We start from the raw sequence: 18,423 nt of genomic DNA on the forward strand, positions 1-18,423 counted from the left end.
ATTTGTCCTGGTTGTAGAGAAAATCCATGTGAGCCAGGAGGTGTGCTGAGACAGCCGCGTATTTTCTTTGTTGGTCGAATGTCATCGCCAGGTAGCAACTTTCACATATTTTTTTATAACTGATGAATTGTTGATATATCGGGTGTCCTCTCAATGTAGTAACGCACCGGAGTTTTCCCATGAGTATGACAGTGCTCAGGCAACGTGATGAAAATTTTTCTTCTTCTTCTCGTCCTTTTTTTCCCCAGCAGAAGTTGCGAATTGCAGACATCATTTGCGTATACGTATGCTGCAATCGATCAAGTAGTGAATAGATGTATACAGATAAAAGGAACAAAGGAAGATTTTTCCTCGTTTTACCTCATGCTCAAATACAGGTGACGGTCAGTTCAGTAATTTTTTGAGATTTTTTTTTTTTTGCAATCTTATTTTCCCTTAGTATTATACGTAACACTACGCTTGCGTAATCTTAAGTTTCCCTTGGGGAAATGGCTACAGGTATGCCGTGGCCGGCATTTAGGAGTGTTCTGTCGGCGTGGTCGAATCGTTCTAGACAATCTTGACAAGATTTGGCCATTCCAACCATTACCATTATTTCGTGACATATAGCGCAACGGTTTTGATGCACGGCGTTTACATGGATTAGATGGTGCCTAAATAGACGAGTATATCTGAGTTTCACGACGGGTGTCAGAACTACGTACCATTTGCTGCAAATTTTTGAATAATCATCAAGTTGTTGAAACACTCTCAAATTTCCTAAGCTGGTAACACACCGGAGATCGCTCAGATATAGATAGTCTTCCCAGAACAACTCGGCCCAGTGGAGGCTGAAGGACTTCCGCATGTTACATGCTGTAATTGAAAATTCATCGATTGAGTTATATATTTAACTACTACTACATATATATATACATATATATATATATTTTTATTATTATTATTATTATTATTACTATTATTCGGGGATAAGGTATTCGATGAATTTCCTTAATTGGGAGGTTCTTCCCCCTCCCCGAGTATTTAGTTCTGTTGTACTATCTTTGACATAGTTGATGGACATTAATTAATTATTAATGTTTTCGCTACCGTTCCTGATGGCATAAGGAAATATGTAGTTGCTTATGATGTTAACGCGGTATTAAAAATGTGTAGATGTCTCGCTTTCTCGACGGTTGCTGGAGTTCCCTCTATGGTCATTGTTGTCCTCAGGTGTGATTGCGATGGCTATTCCCCATCCTTGGTTTAAGCGTTTTTTGAAGGCACGTTGATATCCCGTAGTGCATTCTTTACAGCTGCTTGTCGGTCTGATGTTTATCATCCTTCCTTTGCAAATTGTGCATTTGTCTCTGTGCTCTACTGATCTCCTATGGACCAAGTTGTGCGGGAACAGCGGTGTATATTTTGATTTTTGATCAGCCGCCATTTTCTGGTAACAGTCGCTGCAGAACAGTTGTAAGTTGTCGAGGCTCATATAGATTGGTCGTCCTTCTAATAGGGTGATGCATCGAAGTTCCTCTCTCAGGTATTGATTATTTCGTGAATCGTGGCTTATGGTCTGGCTCCACGTGGTGATCCATGGATCCTCGCGACTCATTGGTACTTCGACCGCTGGGACGGATCGAATATCGTCGCAATGTTCACCATGTCCTAGCAATATCATTATTTCCTTTATTTTGATTTCACCTTTGTTTTCACCCCTTAATCGTAGTTCAACAAGGGCTACTTCATCCCTTAGAGTTCCCAATATGTTGATCCATCCTTCTTGCTTTTCGATTATTGCTTTGATTGCCTTTTTTGCTCTTGGTGACCATGGTCCTTCAGAGGTTGATTTTAGGTAAGCCAGTCCGCAAGGTACTCCTTGCCATGGTAGTGTTTTGAATCTATTTTCTAGCGTGTAGATTTCTGTGGGTCGTCTTCGGACGATGCGTCCCCAATCTAACAGGGCTACAGTTACTTTACCATTTTCTTCGATTCCATCTGTAATGATTCCTCTTTTCCATTTTTGTCCTTCTCGTGTAACTACTGGTTCTTCGCTTACTGCGTAATCAATTATAGGTTGTAACAACTGTGCCTTTCGACTCGTCATTTTATTTAAGTCTCTTTGCATTTTTTTTAAATCCTTCCGCATGTCCTTCAGGTGTATCCAGAATCGAGTGAGTCTACCTTTACCACTTCGACCGCTTGTGGGTTCTCAATCAGCAGTCTGGGGTTAGTGCGTTCGATTTGCATATCTATAAGAGAATGGTTGCAAACTTTTTAGCCTTAAGAATGCACATATTAATTGCGAGATATGTATATACGTGTATATATTTTTATTATGTGAGTAAATATTGGTGAGTATTTTATAAGATAGTTGCTTGATTATTATTAGATTATTGGTTTTCTATCTAACCAACTTTATTATTACTACATCTATTTGATCGAGGGGTATACTTTTTCCAAAATATTCTCGGTGTCCCGAGCATTCCCTAATTTCAAAAGAATGTCTTTGACGTCGAGCATTTCGCTCCCGCAGTCGTTTCTTGTTTCTAGTTTTACAAGCGCTGCTTCTTCTTCCACATCGCCCATGATGCTGATCCAACCTTCTCTTTGTTCAATTAGGAACTTTAAGAGCTCTCTGGCTCGTCGGGGCCATATCCTTTTTATTGGACAGGGCCCTACGTGAGCTATTGCGCAAGGAATTGCCCGCCATTCAAAGTCGCGAAATCTGTCCTCAAGCTGATAAATGTCGCAGAAGAGCCGTTCGACGACGCGAGCACAATCCCTGAGAAGAATAGTGGCTGTCCCATCTTCGTGGGTGTCAAGGATAATTCCGCGCTGCCATTTGTGCCTATCATGGACAGCAACAATTTCGTCCGGTTTAATATCTTCGGGTGGGTAGTGCAAAAATCGGCTTCGCCGTGCCATTCTGCGTTGGAGTTCCTCTAGTAGCTCTTCGAAGTCGTCAGCAGAGTTTTGCAGATGTACCCAGATTAGAGTGGGCGCGTCTGCTTTTATTATTTTCACTCTCAATGGGCTCCTTGTCAGAAGTCTTATGTTCGTGTGGCCAATATCCATAGTCATCTATAACAATAGAATGGGAACTGGGAAGTAAAGGATTGGTTTAGTTTTTTAATTCAAGGGTGTAGGTAGTGGCTTCCCGCGGGGGAAGCAAGGGATAGGTATGTTTTTCTTGCGTAGGATCGTCTTGTAGTTCAGAAAGTCTTACTTGTTGTAGTTCGGACTCAGCAGGAGCTGAGGGCGATGATTTTTTGAATTTGCATTTTTCCTTTCCTAAATAGCAGGAGTTGGGTGATAGAATCCCATATTGCTCCCACTAAATATACTGACCATCCGTACACGGTATGTAAGGCGTACCCGTGTACAAAGGTATCTATTATTAGTTTAACGACTCTTGCCGACATATAGATTCCAATTATGCCGGGGCTGACATTTCCAAAAATTAAGAATCGATTCCAAAAATTTTCCCATGCTGTCGCGGCTATTTTTTGTATGGAGGCTTCGTCCAAGAGGTTAGAAATAGATCCCCCATTTATAGAGCTTGATTGGCCCATCATTCCTCGAGCCACCGTATTGAGTAACGCGGGTCGTTCAGCAGGAAACATTATGTAATCTCGAAGTGTTTTGAGGTCATTATCTGTATATATTCCGCTCGTGGCGAGTAAGCCGGGACTAATATACTTCCATGTCAATTTGGTCATGGGTTTCATAATTATTGGAGGAAGTGATTCGACTGGTCTAGGTGTAAACTTGTACCATGAATCTTCGAGAAGGTACATGGCAGGTGCAAGTGAGTTGCACGTAACTTCTGTTCCTTGGCGTAACAAAATGTGAGTTTGCGGAGTTAAAAACAGACTTTCATTATTTCGTAATACCGGCAGTTGATCGTAACATTTCTCAGTACGAGCGATCTTTACTTCAACGGGTACGCATTTCACTATGTGTATCACTTCTCCAGCTAGCAGGGCCATATATCCTGGCCCTTGCATTATGTGATAGGCGAAAGCGTCTGGGGCGTGAGTGGCGAGAGCCAATGCATTTTTTAATACTTTCTGTTCGAGAATACATTGTTGCTGGAGAACATCTCGATATAACTGGTTTACTTGGGTGCGCACATGTTTTTCTACGTACAAAAATTTAGAGTTTATATAGGTAAAAATATCGAGGTTTTGTGGGCGGTATTGTTTACCAAATATCGAATTTCCGAAGGTTGTTTCGTAAATCAATAGTTTCGGAAGTTCGGTTCTTATGAGTGTATACCCACAATGTGTATACTTTCCCCTCATTGTTAATGCGAAAATTGTTTCGTGAGATTTTACAGTGTAGACTATCTGGGATTCCTTCCCGGTATCATCTATTAACACGTCTGCGAATCCGTCATAGAGGGATGCGTAATTGGAGAGTGCACATTGATCCGCAGGAAGCGGGTCCCAGAATGTGTTTCCTCCTTCTAAATCTATACAATGAGTAGCCTTGAAGTCGCAAGTCACTCCTGAGCGGAGCATTAAGCGATTAGAGTTTAGTTGGACTGTTGCTTCGTAATCTTGAAGTGTGATTTTAACAGTGGCGAGCACGATCACGTTAGGCCAACTCCCGAAAGTATCGGAATAACTACCTCCGTGGCACCCTCCTTCATCTATGTGTCCTGCTAAAATCAACGGCCGGGAGATTGATTGATTAGCTTTTAATTCGGATATAACAGTGTTTCCGTGTCGATAGACTCCGATCCATTGCATTCGCATACAGGATTCACGAGATGTTTCCTCTATGTACGAATATTTGCCATTAAGTACATCGCTGGTATGGGAAAACATTCCGCATGTTTTCACTATTCTATCAATCTCGACCTTGCATTGCCTGACTCTTACGGTTTTAAATTCATTAATCTGTATGAGTTGTATGTAGGTTTTGGTTTGGTTCACGCGTTGAGGGGATATATCGCATTCTTCGGTATTGAGTAGAGACATTGTAGTTATATTAGCCATTGGTGATCCACAATCGTAGCCTATTATTCCATTCGTTTTGCGCGTCCATGCTATTATCAACATTATAGCAATAAGCCGGGAATCCATCTGAAATTTGGATTATTGTTGTTACTATTTATTTAAATTGTTAGAGGCAGGTTTTATATAGGAAATTCTCAATCGGTTTGGATGCACAATTCGGCTATTTTTCTTTATTTTGATTTTTACATTATTTTTGTTCAGTATTTCTAAGACTTCGTGTGGCCCAGTGTAATGATCCCCAAATTTACCGGGTTTAGGCCCTTTTAATAAGAACACTTGATCCCCAGGCCTAAATGTTTGCGGATTGATTTTTTTATCATAATGTTTTTTGGATTTAATTTTTGTCTCAACTACATTTTCTCGGGCATTAGTTTGGATAGCATGGAGCTGAGTGGCTAAGTTTATTAAGTAATCGTCATAGCTTGTTAGTTTATCCTCAGGCCCGAATAATTCGCCTGAGGGAATTCTTGCTATTTTACCAAAAACTAACTCGTATGGTGTATGCTTGGTGGCTTCATGGACACCAGTATTATAATTGAACATTGCCAATCCGATCCATCGATCCCATTCTCTTTGATTATTGGGATACTGTTTCAAATATTCACCTAACGCGTGATATGATCTTTCTAGAGATCCGTTGGATTGCGGATGAAAGGCAGTTGTCCGAAACTTACGAATTCTGAACAGCTTTGCGATCTTTTTCATTAGTTCGCTAATAAAATTTCGTCCTTGATCTGTTAGTATCGCCTTAGGCGCTCCCAACACACAAATAAATCTATCAACAAAGGCTTCTGCGATTGTCTCAGATGTTTGATCTGGAAGGGGTATTCCCATGCAAAATTTAGTTAATTGATCTTGCAATGTTAAAATATATTCACTTCCTCTTTTAGTTCTTGGCAAAGGTCCTACAATATCTATAGCTACTTTATCAAAAGAGGAACCAGGCGTGTCAGTAATTATCATGGGTTGTTTAGTTTTGACTCGCACCAACTTTTTTAATTGACATTGTAAGCATTGTTGTATGTATTGTTGGATATCGGACTTCAAATTTTCCCAATAATAATGGTGTTTTATTCTACTATACGTTTTCGTAACTCCACGGTGTCCGCCTGTGGGTGAGCAATGTATCTCTCCGATTATAATTGGCCGAAGATCCTTGGGGGGATATTTAATTAACCCATTACATATTATTAATTTTGAAGTTGAGTTTATAAAGGTTGATTGTAGTAAAGGCTTAATGCTACTCCATGGGACGTTGTTCACAAAGTCTGATTTTGCGATGCTTACTGTTTCCAGTTTTAAATTTTCAATAATATTGCGTAGGTCTCTGATGACTGTTGTGATTTGAATTAAAGTCATAGTTGGTCCTTCACGCTGTCTCTCGCTAATAGGCAAAGCTATATGATAATGTTTCTTATATTTTACTGCCTTAGCTTCACCCAGGGTTAGAGCTCCTAAATTTGGCATTTCATTTCGCTCAAATAATTTTTGCGAGCCCGAATCTAGTGGACTTCCATCAATGTTGACAAAATATGCAATATTATCTTTTCGTAAAAATAATAATTCGCGAGAATCGATTGTGTTAGCCTTAATTATTCGATGTTCAATAATAATGGGTTTTGATTTATGTTTCTTTCTCCTTGCTTCCTCCTCTCTTCCTTCTTCTTGGCTCTCCTCTTCGTCATTCCCGTCGTTGTTACCTTTGTCCGGTGGATCGTTTCTTTCTTCTATTTGCTCTATTTCATCTATATGTTCATGCGAATCTTGAAGTGATATTTTTTGTTGGATACCTTTATTTTTGGTCTGGCTTCGAGTTTGCATTCCAGTAGAGCGAGGTGGTTCATGTATTAATACCTCCTCTGTGGTTTGTAATTGCTGCGATTCATTTTGTTCCTTGCACATGGAAGGTGTCAGATCGGAGTTTTCTTCAGGTAAATTCTCGTCGGGTATTAGATCTTCAATTCCCTCATTGTCCGAAAGGTAAAGTTTGAAATCGTCATCTTCTTCTCCTTCTTCATCTTCGGACTCTTCTAATATTTTGGAAATGATTTTTGCATCTTCTGGATCATCGGGGTTAAAAATTTTCCTCCGAGTGATAACATTGCAGTCGACTTCTTCCATATTTACGGGGTTTCGAGACAAGGCATCTGCGTTTACATTGGTTTTTCCTGCTTTATATACAACGTCGTATTCGTATTCCGATAATTTTAATCTCCAGCGAAGTATCCTCATATTTGCATCTTGAGCATTTTTAAACCAAAGCAGAGGTTTATGATCGGTTACTAATGTAAATTTTCGTCCGTATAAATAAGGTCGGAAATGTTTTACACAATATACAATAGCTAAAGCTTCCTTTTCGTAAGTGTCATATTTAATTTCGTTATCTGTTAGGGTTCTCGACGCGTATGCTATCGGTTGGTCTTTATTCACTTCACCTTGTGATAAGATACCTCCTACTGCTATACCGGATGCGTCGGTAGTTAAAATAAATGGTTTGGAGAAGTCGGGATATTGAAGCACCGGTTCTTTGCATAAATTCTCTTTTAATGTTTCAAAGGAGTTTTCTTGATCCGATGTCCATTCGAAGCAGACATCGTTCTTTAAGAGATTTGTTAAAGGCTTGGCCAATTTTGAAAAATTTGGTATGAATCGCCTATAATACCCTGCCAATCCTAGAAATTGTTTGATATTTTTCGGTGTCTTGGGTCTGGGAAATCGTCGGACGGCTTCTAATTTCTTGGAATCGGGCCTAATCCCATCTCGGCTTATTATATGCCCTAGATAAGTTACCTGTGTTTTTAAAAATTCGCATTTATCGGGTTGCAATTTTAAGTTAGCCTTTCGGAGTCGGTCCGTCAACAGATTGTATTTTCTTTCGTGTTCCTCTAATGAGGTAGCGTAAATAACGATGTCGTCCATATAAACAAACAATTCTTTGCCTTGTAATCCAGATAATACTAAATCCATGAGGCGTTGAAAGGTGGCTGGAGCGTTTTTTAAACCGAAGGGCATTCGTTCAAATTCGTAGTGACCAAAAGGTGTCGTAAATGCAGTTTTGTGACTATCAACAGGATCCATTTTAATCTGGTGAAATCCGGAGGCTAAATCGCACACTGAAAAGTATTGTGCTCCACCTAACTGGTCAATGATATCAACAATGTTGGGTAATGGGTAAGCGTGGTCGCCAATGGTTTTTTCATTCAAAGCTCGGAAATCTAAAACCATTCTCCAACGCTTATTTCCCTTTGAGTCTTCCTTCTTGGGTACTATCCATATGGGTGTGTTGTAAGGTGACTGAGATAATTTTACTATGCCTCTTTCTAATAATTCTTGGACCTGTCTGTTTATTTCTTCTTTATGGATTTGTGGGAATCGATACTGCCTAGTATTAATGGGTCGATCATCTGTTGTCGGTATCTGATGTTGCAACACATGAGTTGCCGTTAAATTCTCTCCGGGAATGTGAAATCTATCTTGACTATAAGATATAAGATTCGTTACGCTATTTCTTTCTTGCGTATTTAAGTGCTCTAATCGCAATAATTCTATAATTTCTGCGAGTCTGGTTTGTTCATTTGTTTTGGAGATTTTTAAGCATTCGTGAGATATTTCCTTTTGCATCTTTCGCTTCTCTGTGCTTGTTGAAACTTGTTTATCCTCGGATTTTCCAATTATTTGTTGAAATGAGGCCATATTTTCCGAGGATGATTCGCTTTCTTCAGAACAGCATAAACTATTTAATTCTTTTGCTGGTTTCTTGATGATAGAACGAGAGAGGTCATCCTATAAGCATTTCCCTTTTTAGAACATCTATTTTTTCAGGGAGAGTAAAAGAGCTCTTTTCTTCTGGCTCTCTTGGAACAGAAACCGCATCGCTCGTTTGGTAACTTCCCTTTTCACGATCGGCAGGGTTGGGGGGCATTGGGGGGTTTGGAAATTTTCCCCTCTAATAAATTTGAGATCCTTGGACAATTCAAGGGAGGTTTGGTAACTTCCCTCCTCGTGAATTTTTGGATCGAAGAATATTTTGGAAGAGATTTGGAAACTTCCCTCTCCATAATTTCGAGAATTAGAATTCTCACTTAATGTTTTGTTCTCCCTTTGAATCTTATGTTCGTTTTACCTTTTAATTTTTGTCTCGTTTTGAGATTGATTATCTTTATTTTTTATTTCTTTATTTTTATTTTTACCATGCTCTCTCGTTTTTATTTTTGAGATTTCACTTTTATCATCAATCAATTTTATATCTCCGTAATGCGTATTATTACTTCTTCCGTCATTAGTTTTCTCTTCTGTTTCTCCTTTATTAATTTCATCCTTTAAGTCGACAGATTTTTCTGGTTTGTTCTTATCTTCTAACTTATAATCGTCGAATATATCATTCAAGGGTTTAAGATGCAATGTAGGTACCTGAACGTCTACCTCTTCGTCCAAGGTACTTATAATGCTAAGGTATGCTTTGCCGTCGATATTTTCTGCTATGGTCTCTCTCGAATAAATCCCGTGAGCGATTTTTTGTTTAGGGATATACCCGATTTTTACTTCAGGGTTTCCTATTCTTACATAAAACAGTGACTCAGACCGGGGAGCTGCGGTAATAATTTCTGGAGAAAAGAAAGGAACATTAGTGCCTGGTACATTTAAATAGCCTTTAGCATAGTCTATTTTCGAAAAGGTTTGTTTAAAGAAATTGTTGCCTAAAATACCGGACTGTGATATCGGAAAACTACTTGACACAATGTGGAATGTTATCTCCTTCCCAAAAAGGGGCAGAATAATTTCTCCGATAGTATAAACAGGATACTTATTTATTCCGCTTAATTTCAAAATACTGTTATAATTGATAATTTTATCTTCGGGTACAAAGCGTTCTTTAATTATATTGGGTCCACTGCCTGTGTCTAATAAAAAGGTAGTTTGCGGAATTGACTCACAAAGTTTTACCTGAATGGTAGGTACACGACTATGCTTGTCGAGATTTGTGATTACTTGACGGGCGGTAAATGCATGGTTACTCACTTGGTCTCTTGGGCTCCCGGCGGGTGTGAGATCCTTCCGGACCCCTGCTGCACACCCGACGTCGAGGGCCCGCTCGCATTTCCCGAACCGTTAACTTTCCTTCGATTATTACTTGCAATTCGCAGTTCGCAATTCTCAAGGAGATGCCCCTGCTCCTTGCAATAACGGCACGTTACTGTATCTTTAGGCGCCACATTTGCCCTCGAGTTAGATCGACAATCTCTCGCGGTATGCCCAAAATTATTGCAATTTTGACAGGTGGGCCTAGGCTTATTTTCCGTGTTACGTTGTTCATTCTGCTTTTTCCAACAGTTATTAGCCATATGCCCTAGTCTATCGCACCATTAACAAATTACCGAGGGCTTATTTTGACTACTAGTCCTATTAGTTCGACAGGATTTAGCATTATGACCGGGTTTGGAACACAGCTGGCAAATAATATTAGTTTGTTGTATTAATTTGACGGATTGCCGATTCTGAGGATCGCGGAATCGACATTTGTCAGCAGAATGTCCGCGTTTTTTGCAAATTTGGCAGATTAAAATTTCTGTTCCTAAATTAATTTTATCAAGGTTCTGAACAGTTTGAGTCAACTTCCTACACTTAGAAGCAGAACGTCCTTTTTGTAGCAGATTTGACAGGTCTCACGTGATTGATTGATAATTGATAGTTGCCCTGGGGTGTTTTTACCCTGTCGTAGGTCGATTATAGAACGCAATTCTCTTTCTATTCGTAACGCGTCGGATACTGTCTCGTGAACACTTAAATTTCTCGCGATTCTTTGTTCAATTTCGGGTTTTAATCCTCTAATAAAGCATTTGCTCATATCCCTCTCTAATGACGCTTTAATATTTTGATCGGGGGGAGCATTTCCCCAAGACTTATACGCTTCCAATATCTGTTTGCCCAATAATTTCACTCTATTCGCGTAAGTAACTACATCTTCTTCATTTTTTTGATATATGCAACCTAATTCTCCTTGCAACTGGTATAAAGTTTTAGATGGGCCGTAAACTTGTTTCAAAAACGCGGTTAATTGAGCAATGCTATCAAAATTTTGGTCTTGAATCGTCCGACGAGCTTTGCCTACAATTCGCGTTCTTATAATACGCGCGAATTGAGATTCGGCCTCGCCGGGTAACATAGATTTTGCTTCTTCGCATCCTTCAATAAAATATGATAGCGGGATGTTTTGCCCATGGAAAAACGGGACGGCTTCTACAGCGTATTTAAAAGTATTTAAAGTTAGAGGATGTGTTATTTTTTTACGCTTTAGTTTATGCTTAAGGGTAAGTTCGGCGTCGCGCTCTTTCACGGTATTGTCTCCGGAATCGCCGGAACCGTCGGAATCGCCAAAATCGTCGGAATCACCGGAACCAGGTACAAGAGTCCTGTCGTTATCTTTTAATGAGGCTTCTGAATCATAATAAGTAAAATTAATTGATTTAGGAATGATTCGAGGGGGTAGGACAGGGGTTGATGTGTGTATTATCGTGTTCTTTGAACGTCCAGGAATACCCTGATTCTCGATAGCACCTTTGTAAGTACTTTCAACTTCTTCTTTATTCGATCCGGACTCGTATTCATCCCTGCTCTTTAAGATTGCACTTGTCATCCCGGACGAGCCCCCAAAAATTCTCATATGTTACGTCCAGGGTTAAAGAAGGGTAGACAAGATATAGAGGGAGAAGGGAGGGACGTAACAATTCGAGAGTGTGCACGTGCGGCACGGGAGACCGCGTCGACAACCCGGGATATAGATCAGTAGGGCCCGCAGCGGGAGGCCCCAATGGCAAAATATCCGGGATGCTCCGCGTGCCTTGGTCCTATTTTGAGGCAATAAACTTAATTGCTTTACCTCGGGATTGGACCTAGTGCTTATCTTGTAAGAGCGAGGGATGGTGGTAGTGGTTATGAAATTAGCACCAATTAATTATTGTACCCGGTTTATTTTAATCAGTAGTAAATGAGAATACAATTTGTTTATTTTGAAAAATGATTTATATTCATAACAAAAAACAACGGTTTAAACTAAAGACTCTATAATTTTTAAGTTAACAATTACAATGTCGAATACAACTGGACCTGTGATATAATTATAATGTTAAACTAAGAGAAGGCTAAAATCAAATATTATATCCCTATAGGAACGATTTAAACTGAAGGTTCTATAAATTTAAAGTAAACAATTACAATGTAGAGTATACCATACAACTGACTTATTCTTATATCGGATAATTACTACTTATAATTTTCTTAACTATATAAATACATATGTATATATATATACGTGTATGTATGTGTGGATGTAGGTGTGCGATTTACATTGGAAGTTCCTTTAACACAGCGGTGTTATTTATTTGTTCCTCTATGGCTTTGAGGCGGCGGATTCGGGGATTGTGGCGATTCCGGTGCCGCTTTACGGCTGCTCGGGACTTATATTCGTGGATTCGGGAAATATTATCATTATTTACAAAAAAAAAAAAACTCCGTTTCTCTCTATGTTTATCGAAAGGTTGGAGTTTAAACACTCCTTCGGGTTAACCCGAGCAGGGTTCGAGTGAAACCAGAGGAGATTGAAGGTAAAAAGGGTTCGGCTGAATCTAAAGAGAGGAAGAGGAAGAAAGAAAATCTTACGATTGAAGAGAAGAAATAAAGAGATTCTTCCGGATTGACTCTTGTGAGTAAATCCCAAGAAGAATGGAAAATTAGTAATAAAAAGATTCCTCCGGATTGACTCTTGTGAGTAAATCCTAAGAAAGAGGAAAATTAATAATAAAGAGATTCTTCCGGATTGACTCTTGTGAGAAAATCCCAAGATGAATGGAAAATTAGTAAATAAAAAGATTCCTCCGGATTGACTCTTGTGAGTAAATCCTAAGAAAGAGGAAAATTAATAATAAAGAGATTCTTCCGGATTGACTCTCGTGAGAAAATCCCAAGAAGAATGGAAAATTAGTAAATAAAAAGGTTCCTCCGGATTGACTCTTGTGAGTAAATCCTAAGAAAGAGGAAAATTAATAATAAAAAGATTCTTCCGGATTGACTCTTGTGAGTAAATCCCAAGAAGAATGGAAAATTAGTAATAAAAAGATTCCTCCGGATTGACTCTTGTGAGTAAATCCCAAGAAGAATGGAAAGTTAGTAATAAAAAGATTCCTCCGGATTGACTCTTGTGAGTAAATCCTAAGAAAGAGGAAAATTAGTAATAAAAAGATTCCTCCGGATTGACTCTTGTGAGTAAATCCTAAGAAGAGGAAAATTAGAGAGAGAGGGAGAGAGAGAGAGTATGGGAGGGGAGAGTAATAAATTTAGTGAATATATTATGTTTATAAAAAAAAATTCCTTCGCAAAGAGAGAAAAGGTGTTCGAGAAAAAGAACAAGAGCGGAAGTATACTAGGTGATTTATTCTGGACTTACTACTTGCTGAATGTGTGAGTGTTGATAATAGTGAATGGAATACTCTCGGAACCGCAGGCCTCCAAACTGGGCCGTACTCAGCGGAAGATGGTCCGGTCGGAGGGATTCCGCGTGGGATGGACAATGGTCTGCAGACCCCAACCAGGCACGTTTCGAATGTCACTTTTTCTTTCGACCGAGACGTACGCTCCGGACGAGTTTAAAGGCCGCGATCCGAGAGTCAGAGAACTCGAGCATACAAGATGCCACGGAACTGCGACTCGGAATGATCAAGACTAGACTGCGCGCTCCGCTGGAAAACGCGCCTATTTATACAAATTTTCGTCTATGATTCCCTTTGTCCCATCGAGGGCCGTGTGCACCACTTTATTCATTAATACACCCACGTGCAATATTTACTTTTACGACTTTTTAATATTCCTCGGTAATTGTTATCCGAGAAAGCGGCAGGTTTGACAATTGAACTCTCAGAAGCATTAAATGTCAAAAAATTCTTTGATTTGTTGCTATGCGGGTGTCGGGCATCAGAACTCAAAGGGATGCACACGTGCGTCTTCCAGATCCCTGATTTTACTATCTTGAGTGTTTCCGGTATCGAGCAACGGTGTCACCTCAGATCTCCTCAATTGATGAATTTATAGCTACTTAATTTCCGACATCCGGTTATTGCCGTGAGAGTCACCAAATTCTTGGGATCGGGGTGAGATCACCGTCGCTCGCCCGTTAATTAGGATATCCGCTGGTTGCGAAGGAAAGAATCGTTACTCCGCAAGACGTAACAAATAATTATTGATACAATTAATATTTAATATTTTAAAATACTAAAATTACTAAAAAAGGTTTATAAATAATAAGATGCAAGCACACAAATGTATTAATAAACCTTTAGATGAATGAGTTCCGAAATTACAAGAATAAAAATGGCAAATTTATAAAATCCAATTGAAGAGAAATTCAACTTTTTTAAAGACGACAAATATTTTTATCTGTATCTTAGAAAAAATTAATATGCTATTTTAACCCTTAAACACCGATCCTGTATAATACGGAAACACATTTTTGGGTCTGGGAGACTTTTTCAACTTTGAGAAGCTATAACTTTGATTACAATCAATATCTTTCTACGATTTTTTTTTCCAAACAAAAATTCAAAATCTCAGGAGTGCGACTGCATAATCAGCATTGCCGACAAATAATTTATTGTGAAGTTATAAAAGCAAAACCATTAAGCAAAAATGAAAAATTGGTCAAAAATCCACTTTTCCTTCAAAAAACCATATCTTCGCATTAACAAACGTTTAAGGATTTTCAAATACGGCGTTAAAGCTAAAAAGTCACACTTTCAAAATAAAATTTGGCAAAGTCATTTCTTTTAAAAAGTATAATTATGTAACATGGAGAATATGAGGTATTATTGGGCATCTAAAAATCCACTTTTTAAAAAAAATCATATCTTTGCAACAAAGAACTTTTAAAGAACTTTACAATACGGCGTTTTAAAGCTAAAGATTCACACTTTCAAAAAAATATATTATTGTCATTTCTATTAAAAAATGTACTTATATAACAAGACAAATATGAGGAATTTTTGATTAAATCGTGTCTAAAATTGAAAATTGATGTGTTTCACGATATATTTCGGAAAAACTCTTTTTTCTACAACATTTTATAGTATTCCAACTTTAGACAGAGTATATGCGAGTAACATCTGCAAATCGACCTGTTCGAACGTATTTCGTCCAGTTTTTTTTGTGTAAAATACTCACAAAAAAAGTTTCACTATATGGGTCGCATTGACCCTAAGAAAACTTTGCTACCGTGCCGTTCGAATTCTAGTTGACCAAAAAAGTTAATCAACCATATCAATTGAAAGAGGAGAGTTCAAACTTTTTTTACGTCTTGGTCCGAACTTCTCATTCCGTCTTCACATAGCAAGCGTTCAAAACTTCGTATGGGATCTCTCAGACCCACTTACGTGTTTAAGGGTTAACTTGCTTAAGTTAATTAAAATTTTATAAATTTGTAATTTTTGTACAACACTCAATATATGTAAAATAAAATAATCTTTGAATACTTATATTATATAAAGGTAAATGTTTGTAAATAAAGAACAAAAGAAATTAAAAATGCAATTGAACGCGTGTTTGAGAATTTTTTTAATAATGGTTGAATATAATATCGTATTATGAAGTTTTGTGTTATAGAAATGAAAATTTCTTTAATCGAACATTACCTCCTTTAGTAAAAATTTTAAAATATGTGCAAGAGAAATGGAGAGACATGAAATAATATAAGAAAGGAAAAGGGAAAATTGTGAGTGTAAAATAAGTAAAAAATAGAAAGCTAAAAGTAATTAAAGAAGGTAAAGTTTTAAATAAAATACGAAAGAAATTAGGACTATAATCCCACATAGAACTAAAACCTCCAATGGACGTCTAATGGACGTCTGCCGTGGAGGTTCGAACCTTCCAGTCGACGTCCCAAGGACATCCAATGGACGGCCACTAGGCATCCACAGTTCCGCATTGCGCACGTCCATTGGACGTCCATTAACAATAAATGTCCGTTAAAAGTTACGTGGATCATTAATAAAGGGTTCATAGAGCCTTAGTGAATGACAAACCGACGTCGCGTGGATTATTAGTAGAGGCTTTATGGAGGTTTATGGAGGCTTTATGGAGTCTCAGCAGAGGCTACATAGATTATTAATGGACGTCTGCCGTGGAGGTTTGGATTTTCAGTGGACGTCTAATGGACGGTAAAAAAATTTTTTTTTTACAGATTTTATTATTTTTATAGCTTAATCTATATTCACTGTTTCACATACGAGATGTGATCAAAAAGTAAGGTGACTTTTTGAATTTCGCGCGCTCTGTACACTCTAATTTCAAATTTTTTTTTGTGTTGGTACACTCGTCACGATCATATGTTTACAGTTTTGACTATATAGCATGTGTTGTTTTTATGTGAGAGGCATATAGGTTAGACTTGTGTTTGCGTGCTCGGCGATTTTTTGCTGTTGAAAATAATGGAGCAGAGAGTTTGTATTAATTTTTGTGTAAAAAATGGTATTAAGTGTTCAAAAACTCTTGAAATGTTGACAGTGGCGTACGGTGAGTCAACTTTGAGCAAAAAAAATGTTTATATATGGTATAAGTTATTCCAAGAGGGCCGAGAAGATGTTAACCATGAACCTCGCTCTGGACGCCCCAGCACGTCAAAAACCGACGAAAATGTTCAGGAAGTGAAAGAAATTGTGTTGAAAAATCGTCGACTCACGATTAGAGAAATAGCTAATGATCTTAACATATCGTTTGGCTCATGCCAATCAATTTTAACGGATGTTTTGGGTATGACACGTGTGTCAGCGAAATTCGTTCCAAAACTGCTTAATTTTAATCAGAAGCAGCGTCGCATGAACATCGCCCAAGACATGTTGAACGACGTCAATGATGATCCTGATCTGCTCAAAAGGGTTATAACTGGTGACGAAACATGGGTATATGGTTATGACGTCGAAATCAAAGCCCAATCATCCCAGTGCCCAGGAGAGCCCAGGAGAGCCAAGACCGAAAAAGGCACGCCAAGTTCGTTCGAATGTGAAGGTTTTGCTCACAGTTTTCTTTGATTACCATGGCGTTGTGCATCAAGAATTCCTACCAGAAGGTCGTACGGTAAACAAAGAGTATTACCTTGAAGTTATGCGGCGTTTGCGTGAATCAATAAGAAAAAAACGTCCGGAAGTGTGGAAAGAAAGTTCATGGATTCTGCACCATGATAATGCGCACACGTCGTTACTAGTGAGTACTTTTTTGGCCAAAAACAATACTATCATCATGCCTCAGCCACCGTATTCACCAGACTTGGCCCCCTGCGACTTTTTCTTCTTCCCAAAATTGAAAAGGCTTATGAAAGGACGAAGATTTGCGACGATTGAGGAGATTAAGGCTGCATCGCTGGAGGAGCTCAAGGCAATACCCAAAAGTGCATTTCAGAAATGTTTTGACTACTGGAAAAAGCGCTGGCACAAATGCATTGTATCAGAGGGGGATTATTTTGAAGGGGATAACATAATTTTGGATGAATAAATATTTTTTTATAAAAATGAAAAGTCACCTTACTTTTTGATCACACCTCGTATAACATTTTAATTCACTAATTACAATTACATATTATTTTATAAATGTTTGAAACGCATCGGCGCCGGCGGGATTCGAACCTAAGATCTTCGGAACGATAACTTAATATCTTAACACTAAACTAAACGTACACTTGTGAGATTGTTAATAAAAAGTTATATTTGAAGTAAAGCTAATTTGAACAAGAAGAAACTGGCGTCTTGAGTATCGCATGAACACTCTTATTAATCCTTTGTTTATTTAGCCTTAGATATTTTTAATATTAATTATATAAGTATGTCAAAATCTGTTTCTGCCCATGGCCAAATCAGTCAAAAAACAACAATTAGAAATGGTATCGGAGCATGAAAAAACATTAATGACGTAAAGAGCCCGTTACCAAAGTTAATTTTGCAATTAATTGTTATGAACAAATTGTCAAAAATGACTGTAGAGGAAAATTGATTGCGCTAATCGATTCACCAGGAAAAATTACTAATGAAATATATATGACGCTTTTTTAATTGTCATAGTTATTATAATTGTTATAAACAAATTAGTTGCATAATTGTTTTGATAAAGAGATAATGATCAAATTCCGTAAAGAGAGCGCATGATGTAGGTAATATAACATTTTATCCTTGTTTAACTTTTGGTGATCATCAAGGATTACATCATGCGCATTATACGCTTTTTGGAATCTAACTGACTTCTATGATGAAAGTAAAATCTCATGAAGCTACAGAAATTTTATGAACTTCTAATGGATGTCCATCTAACTTCCATGATGGAAGTAAAATCTCATGGAGCTATGGAGGTTTCATGGACTTCTAATGGACGTCCATCTAACTTCCAT

At 38.2% G+C, this 18,423-nt stretch overlaps 1 protein-coding gene across 1 annotated transcript in view; it reads right to left on the minus strand.

Moving 5' to 3' along the window:
• Positions 1-406: 406 nt before the first annotated feature.
• LOC113003453 overlaps positions 407-18,423 on the minus strand; it is a 51,915-nt gene continuing 33,898 nt past the window's right edge. The window contains exon 10 of the mRNA XM_039457551.1: positions 407-855. Within this exon, the coding sequence (XP_039313485.1) occupies positions 470-855 (386 nt within the window). The 3' untranslated portion in view covers positions 407-469. The remainder of the gene's footprint in view (positions 856-18,423) is intronic.

The sequence above is a fragment of the Solenopsis invicta genome, chromosome 14 (genome assembly GCF_016802725.1).
Source record: "Solenopsis invicta isolate M01_SB chromosome 14, UNIL_Sinv_3.0, whole genome shotgun sequence".
Taxonomy (NCBI): Eukaryota; Metazoa; Arthropoda; class Insecta; order Hymenoptera; family Formicidae; genus Solenopsis; species Solenopsis invicta.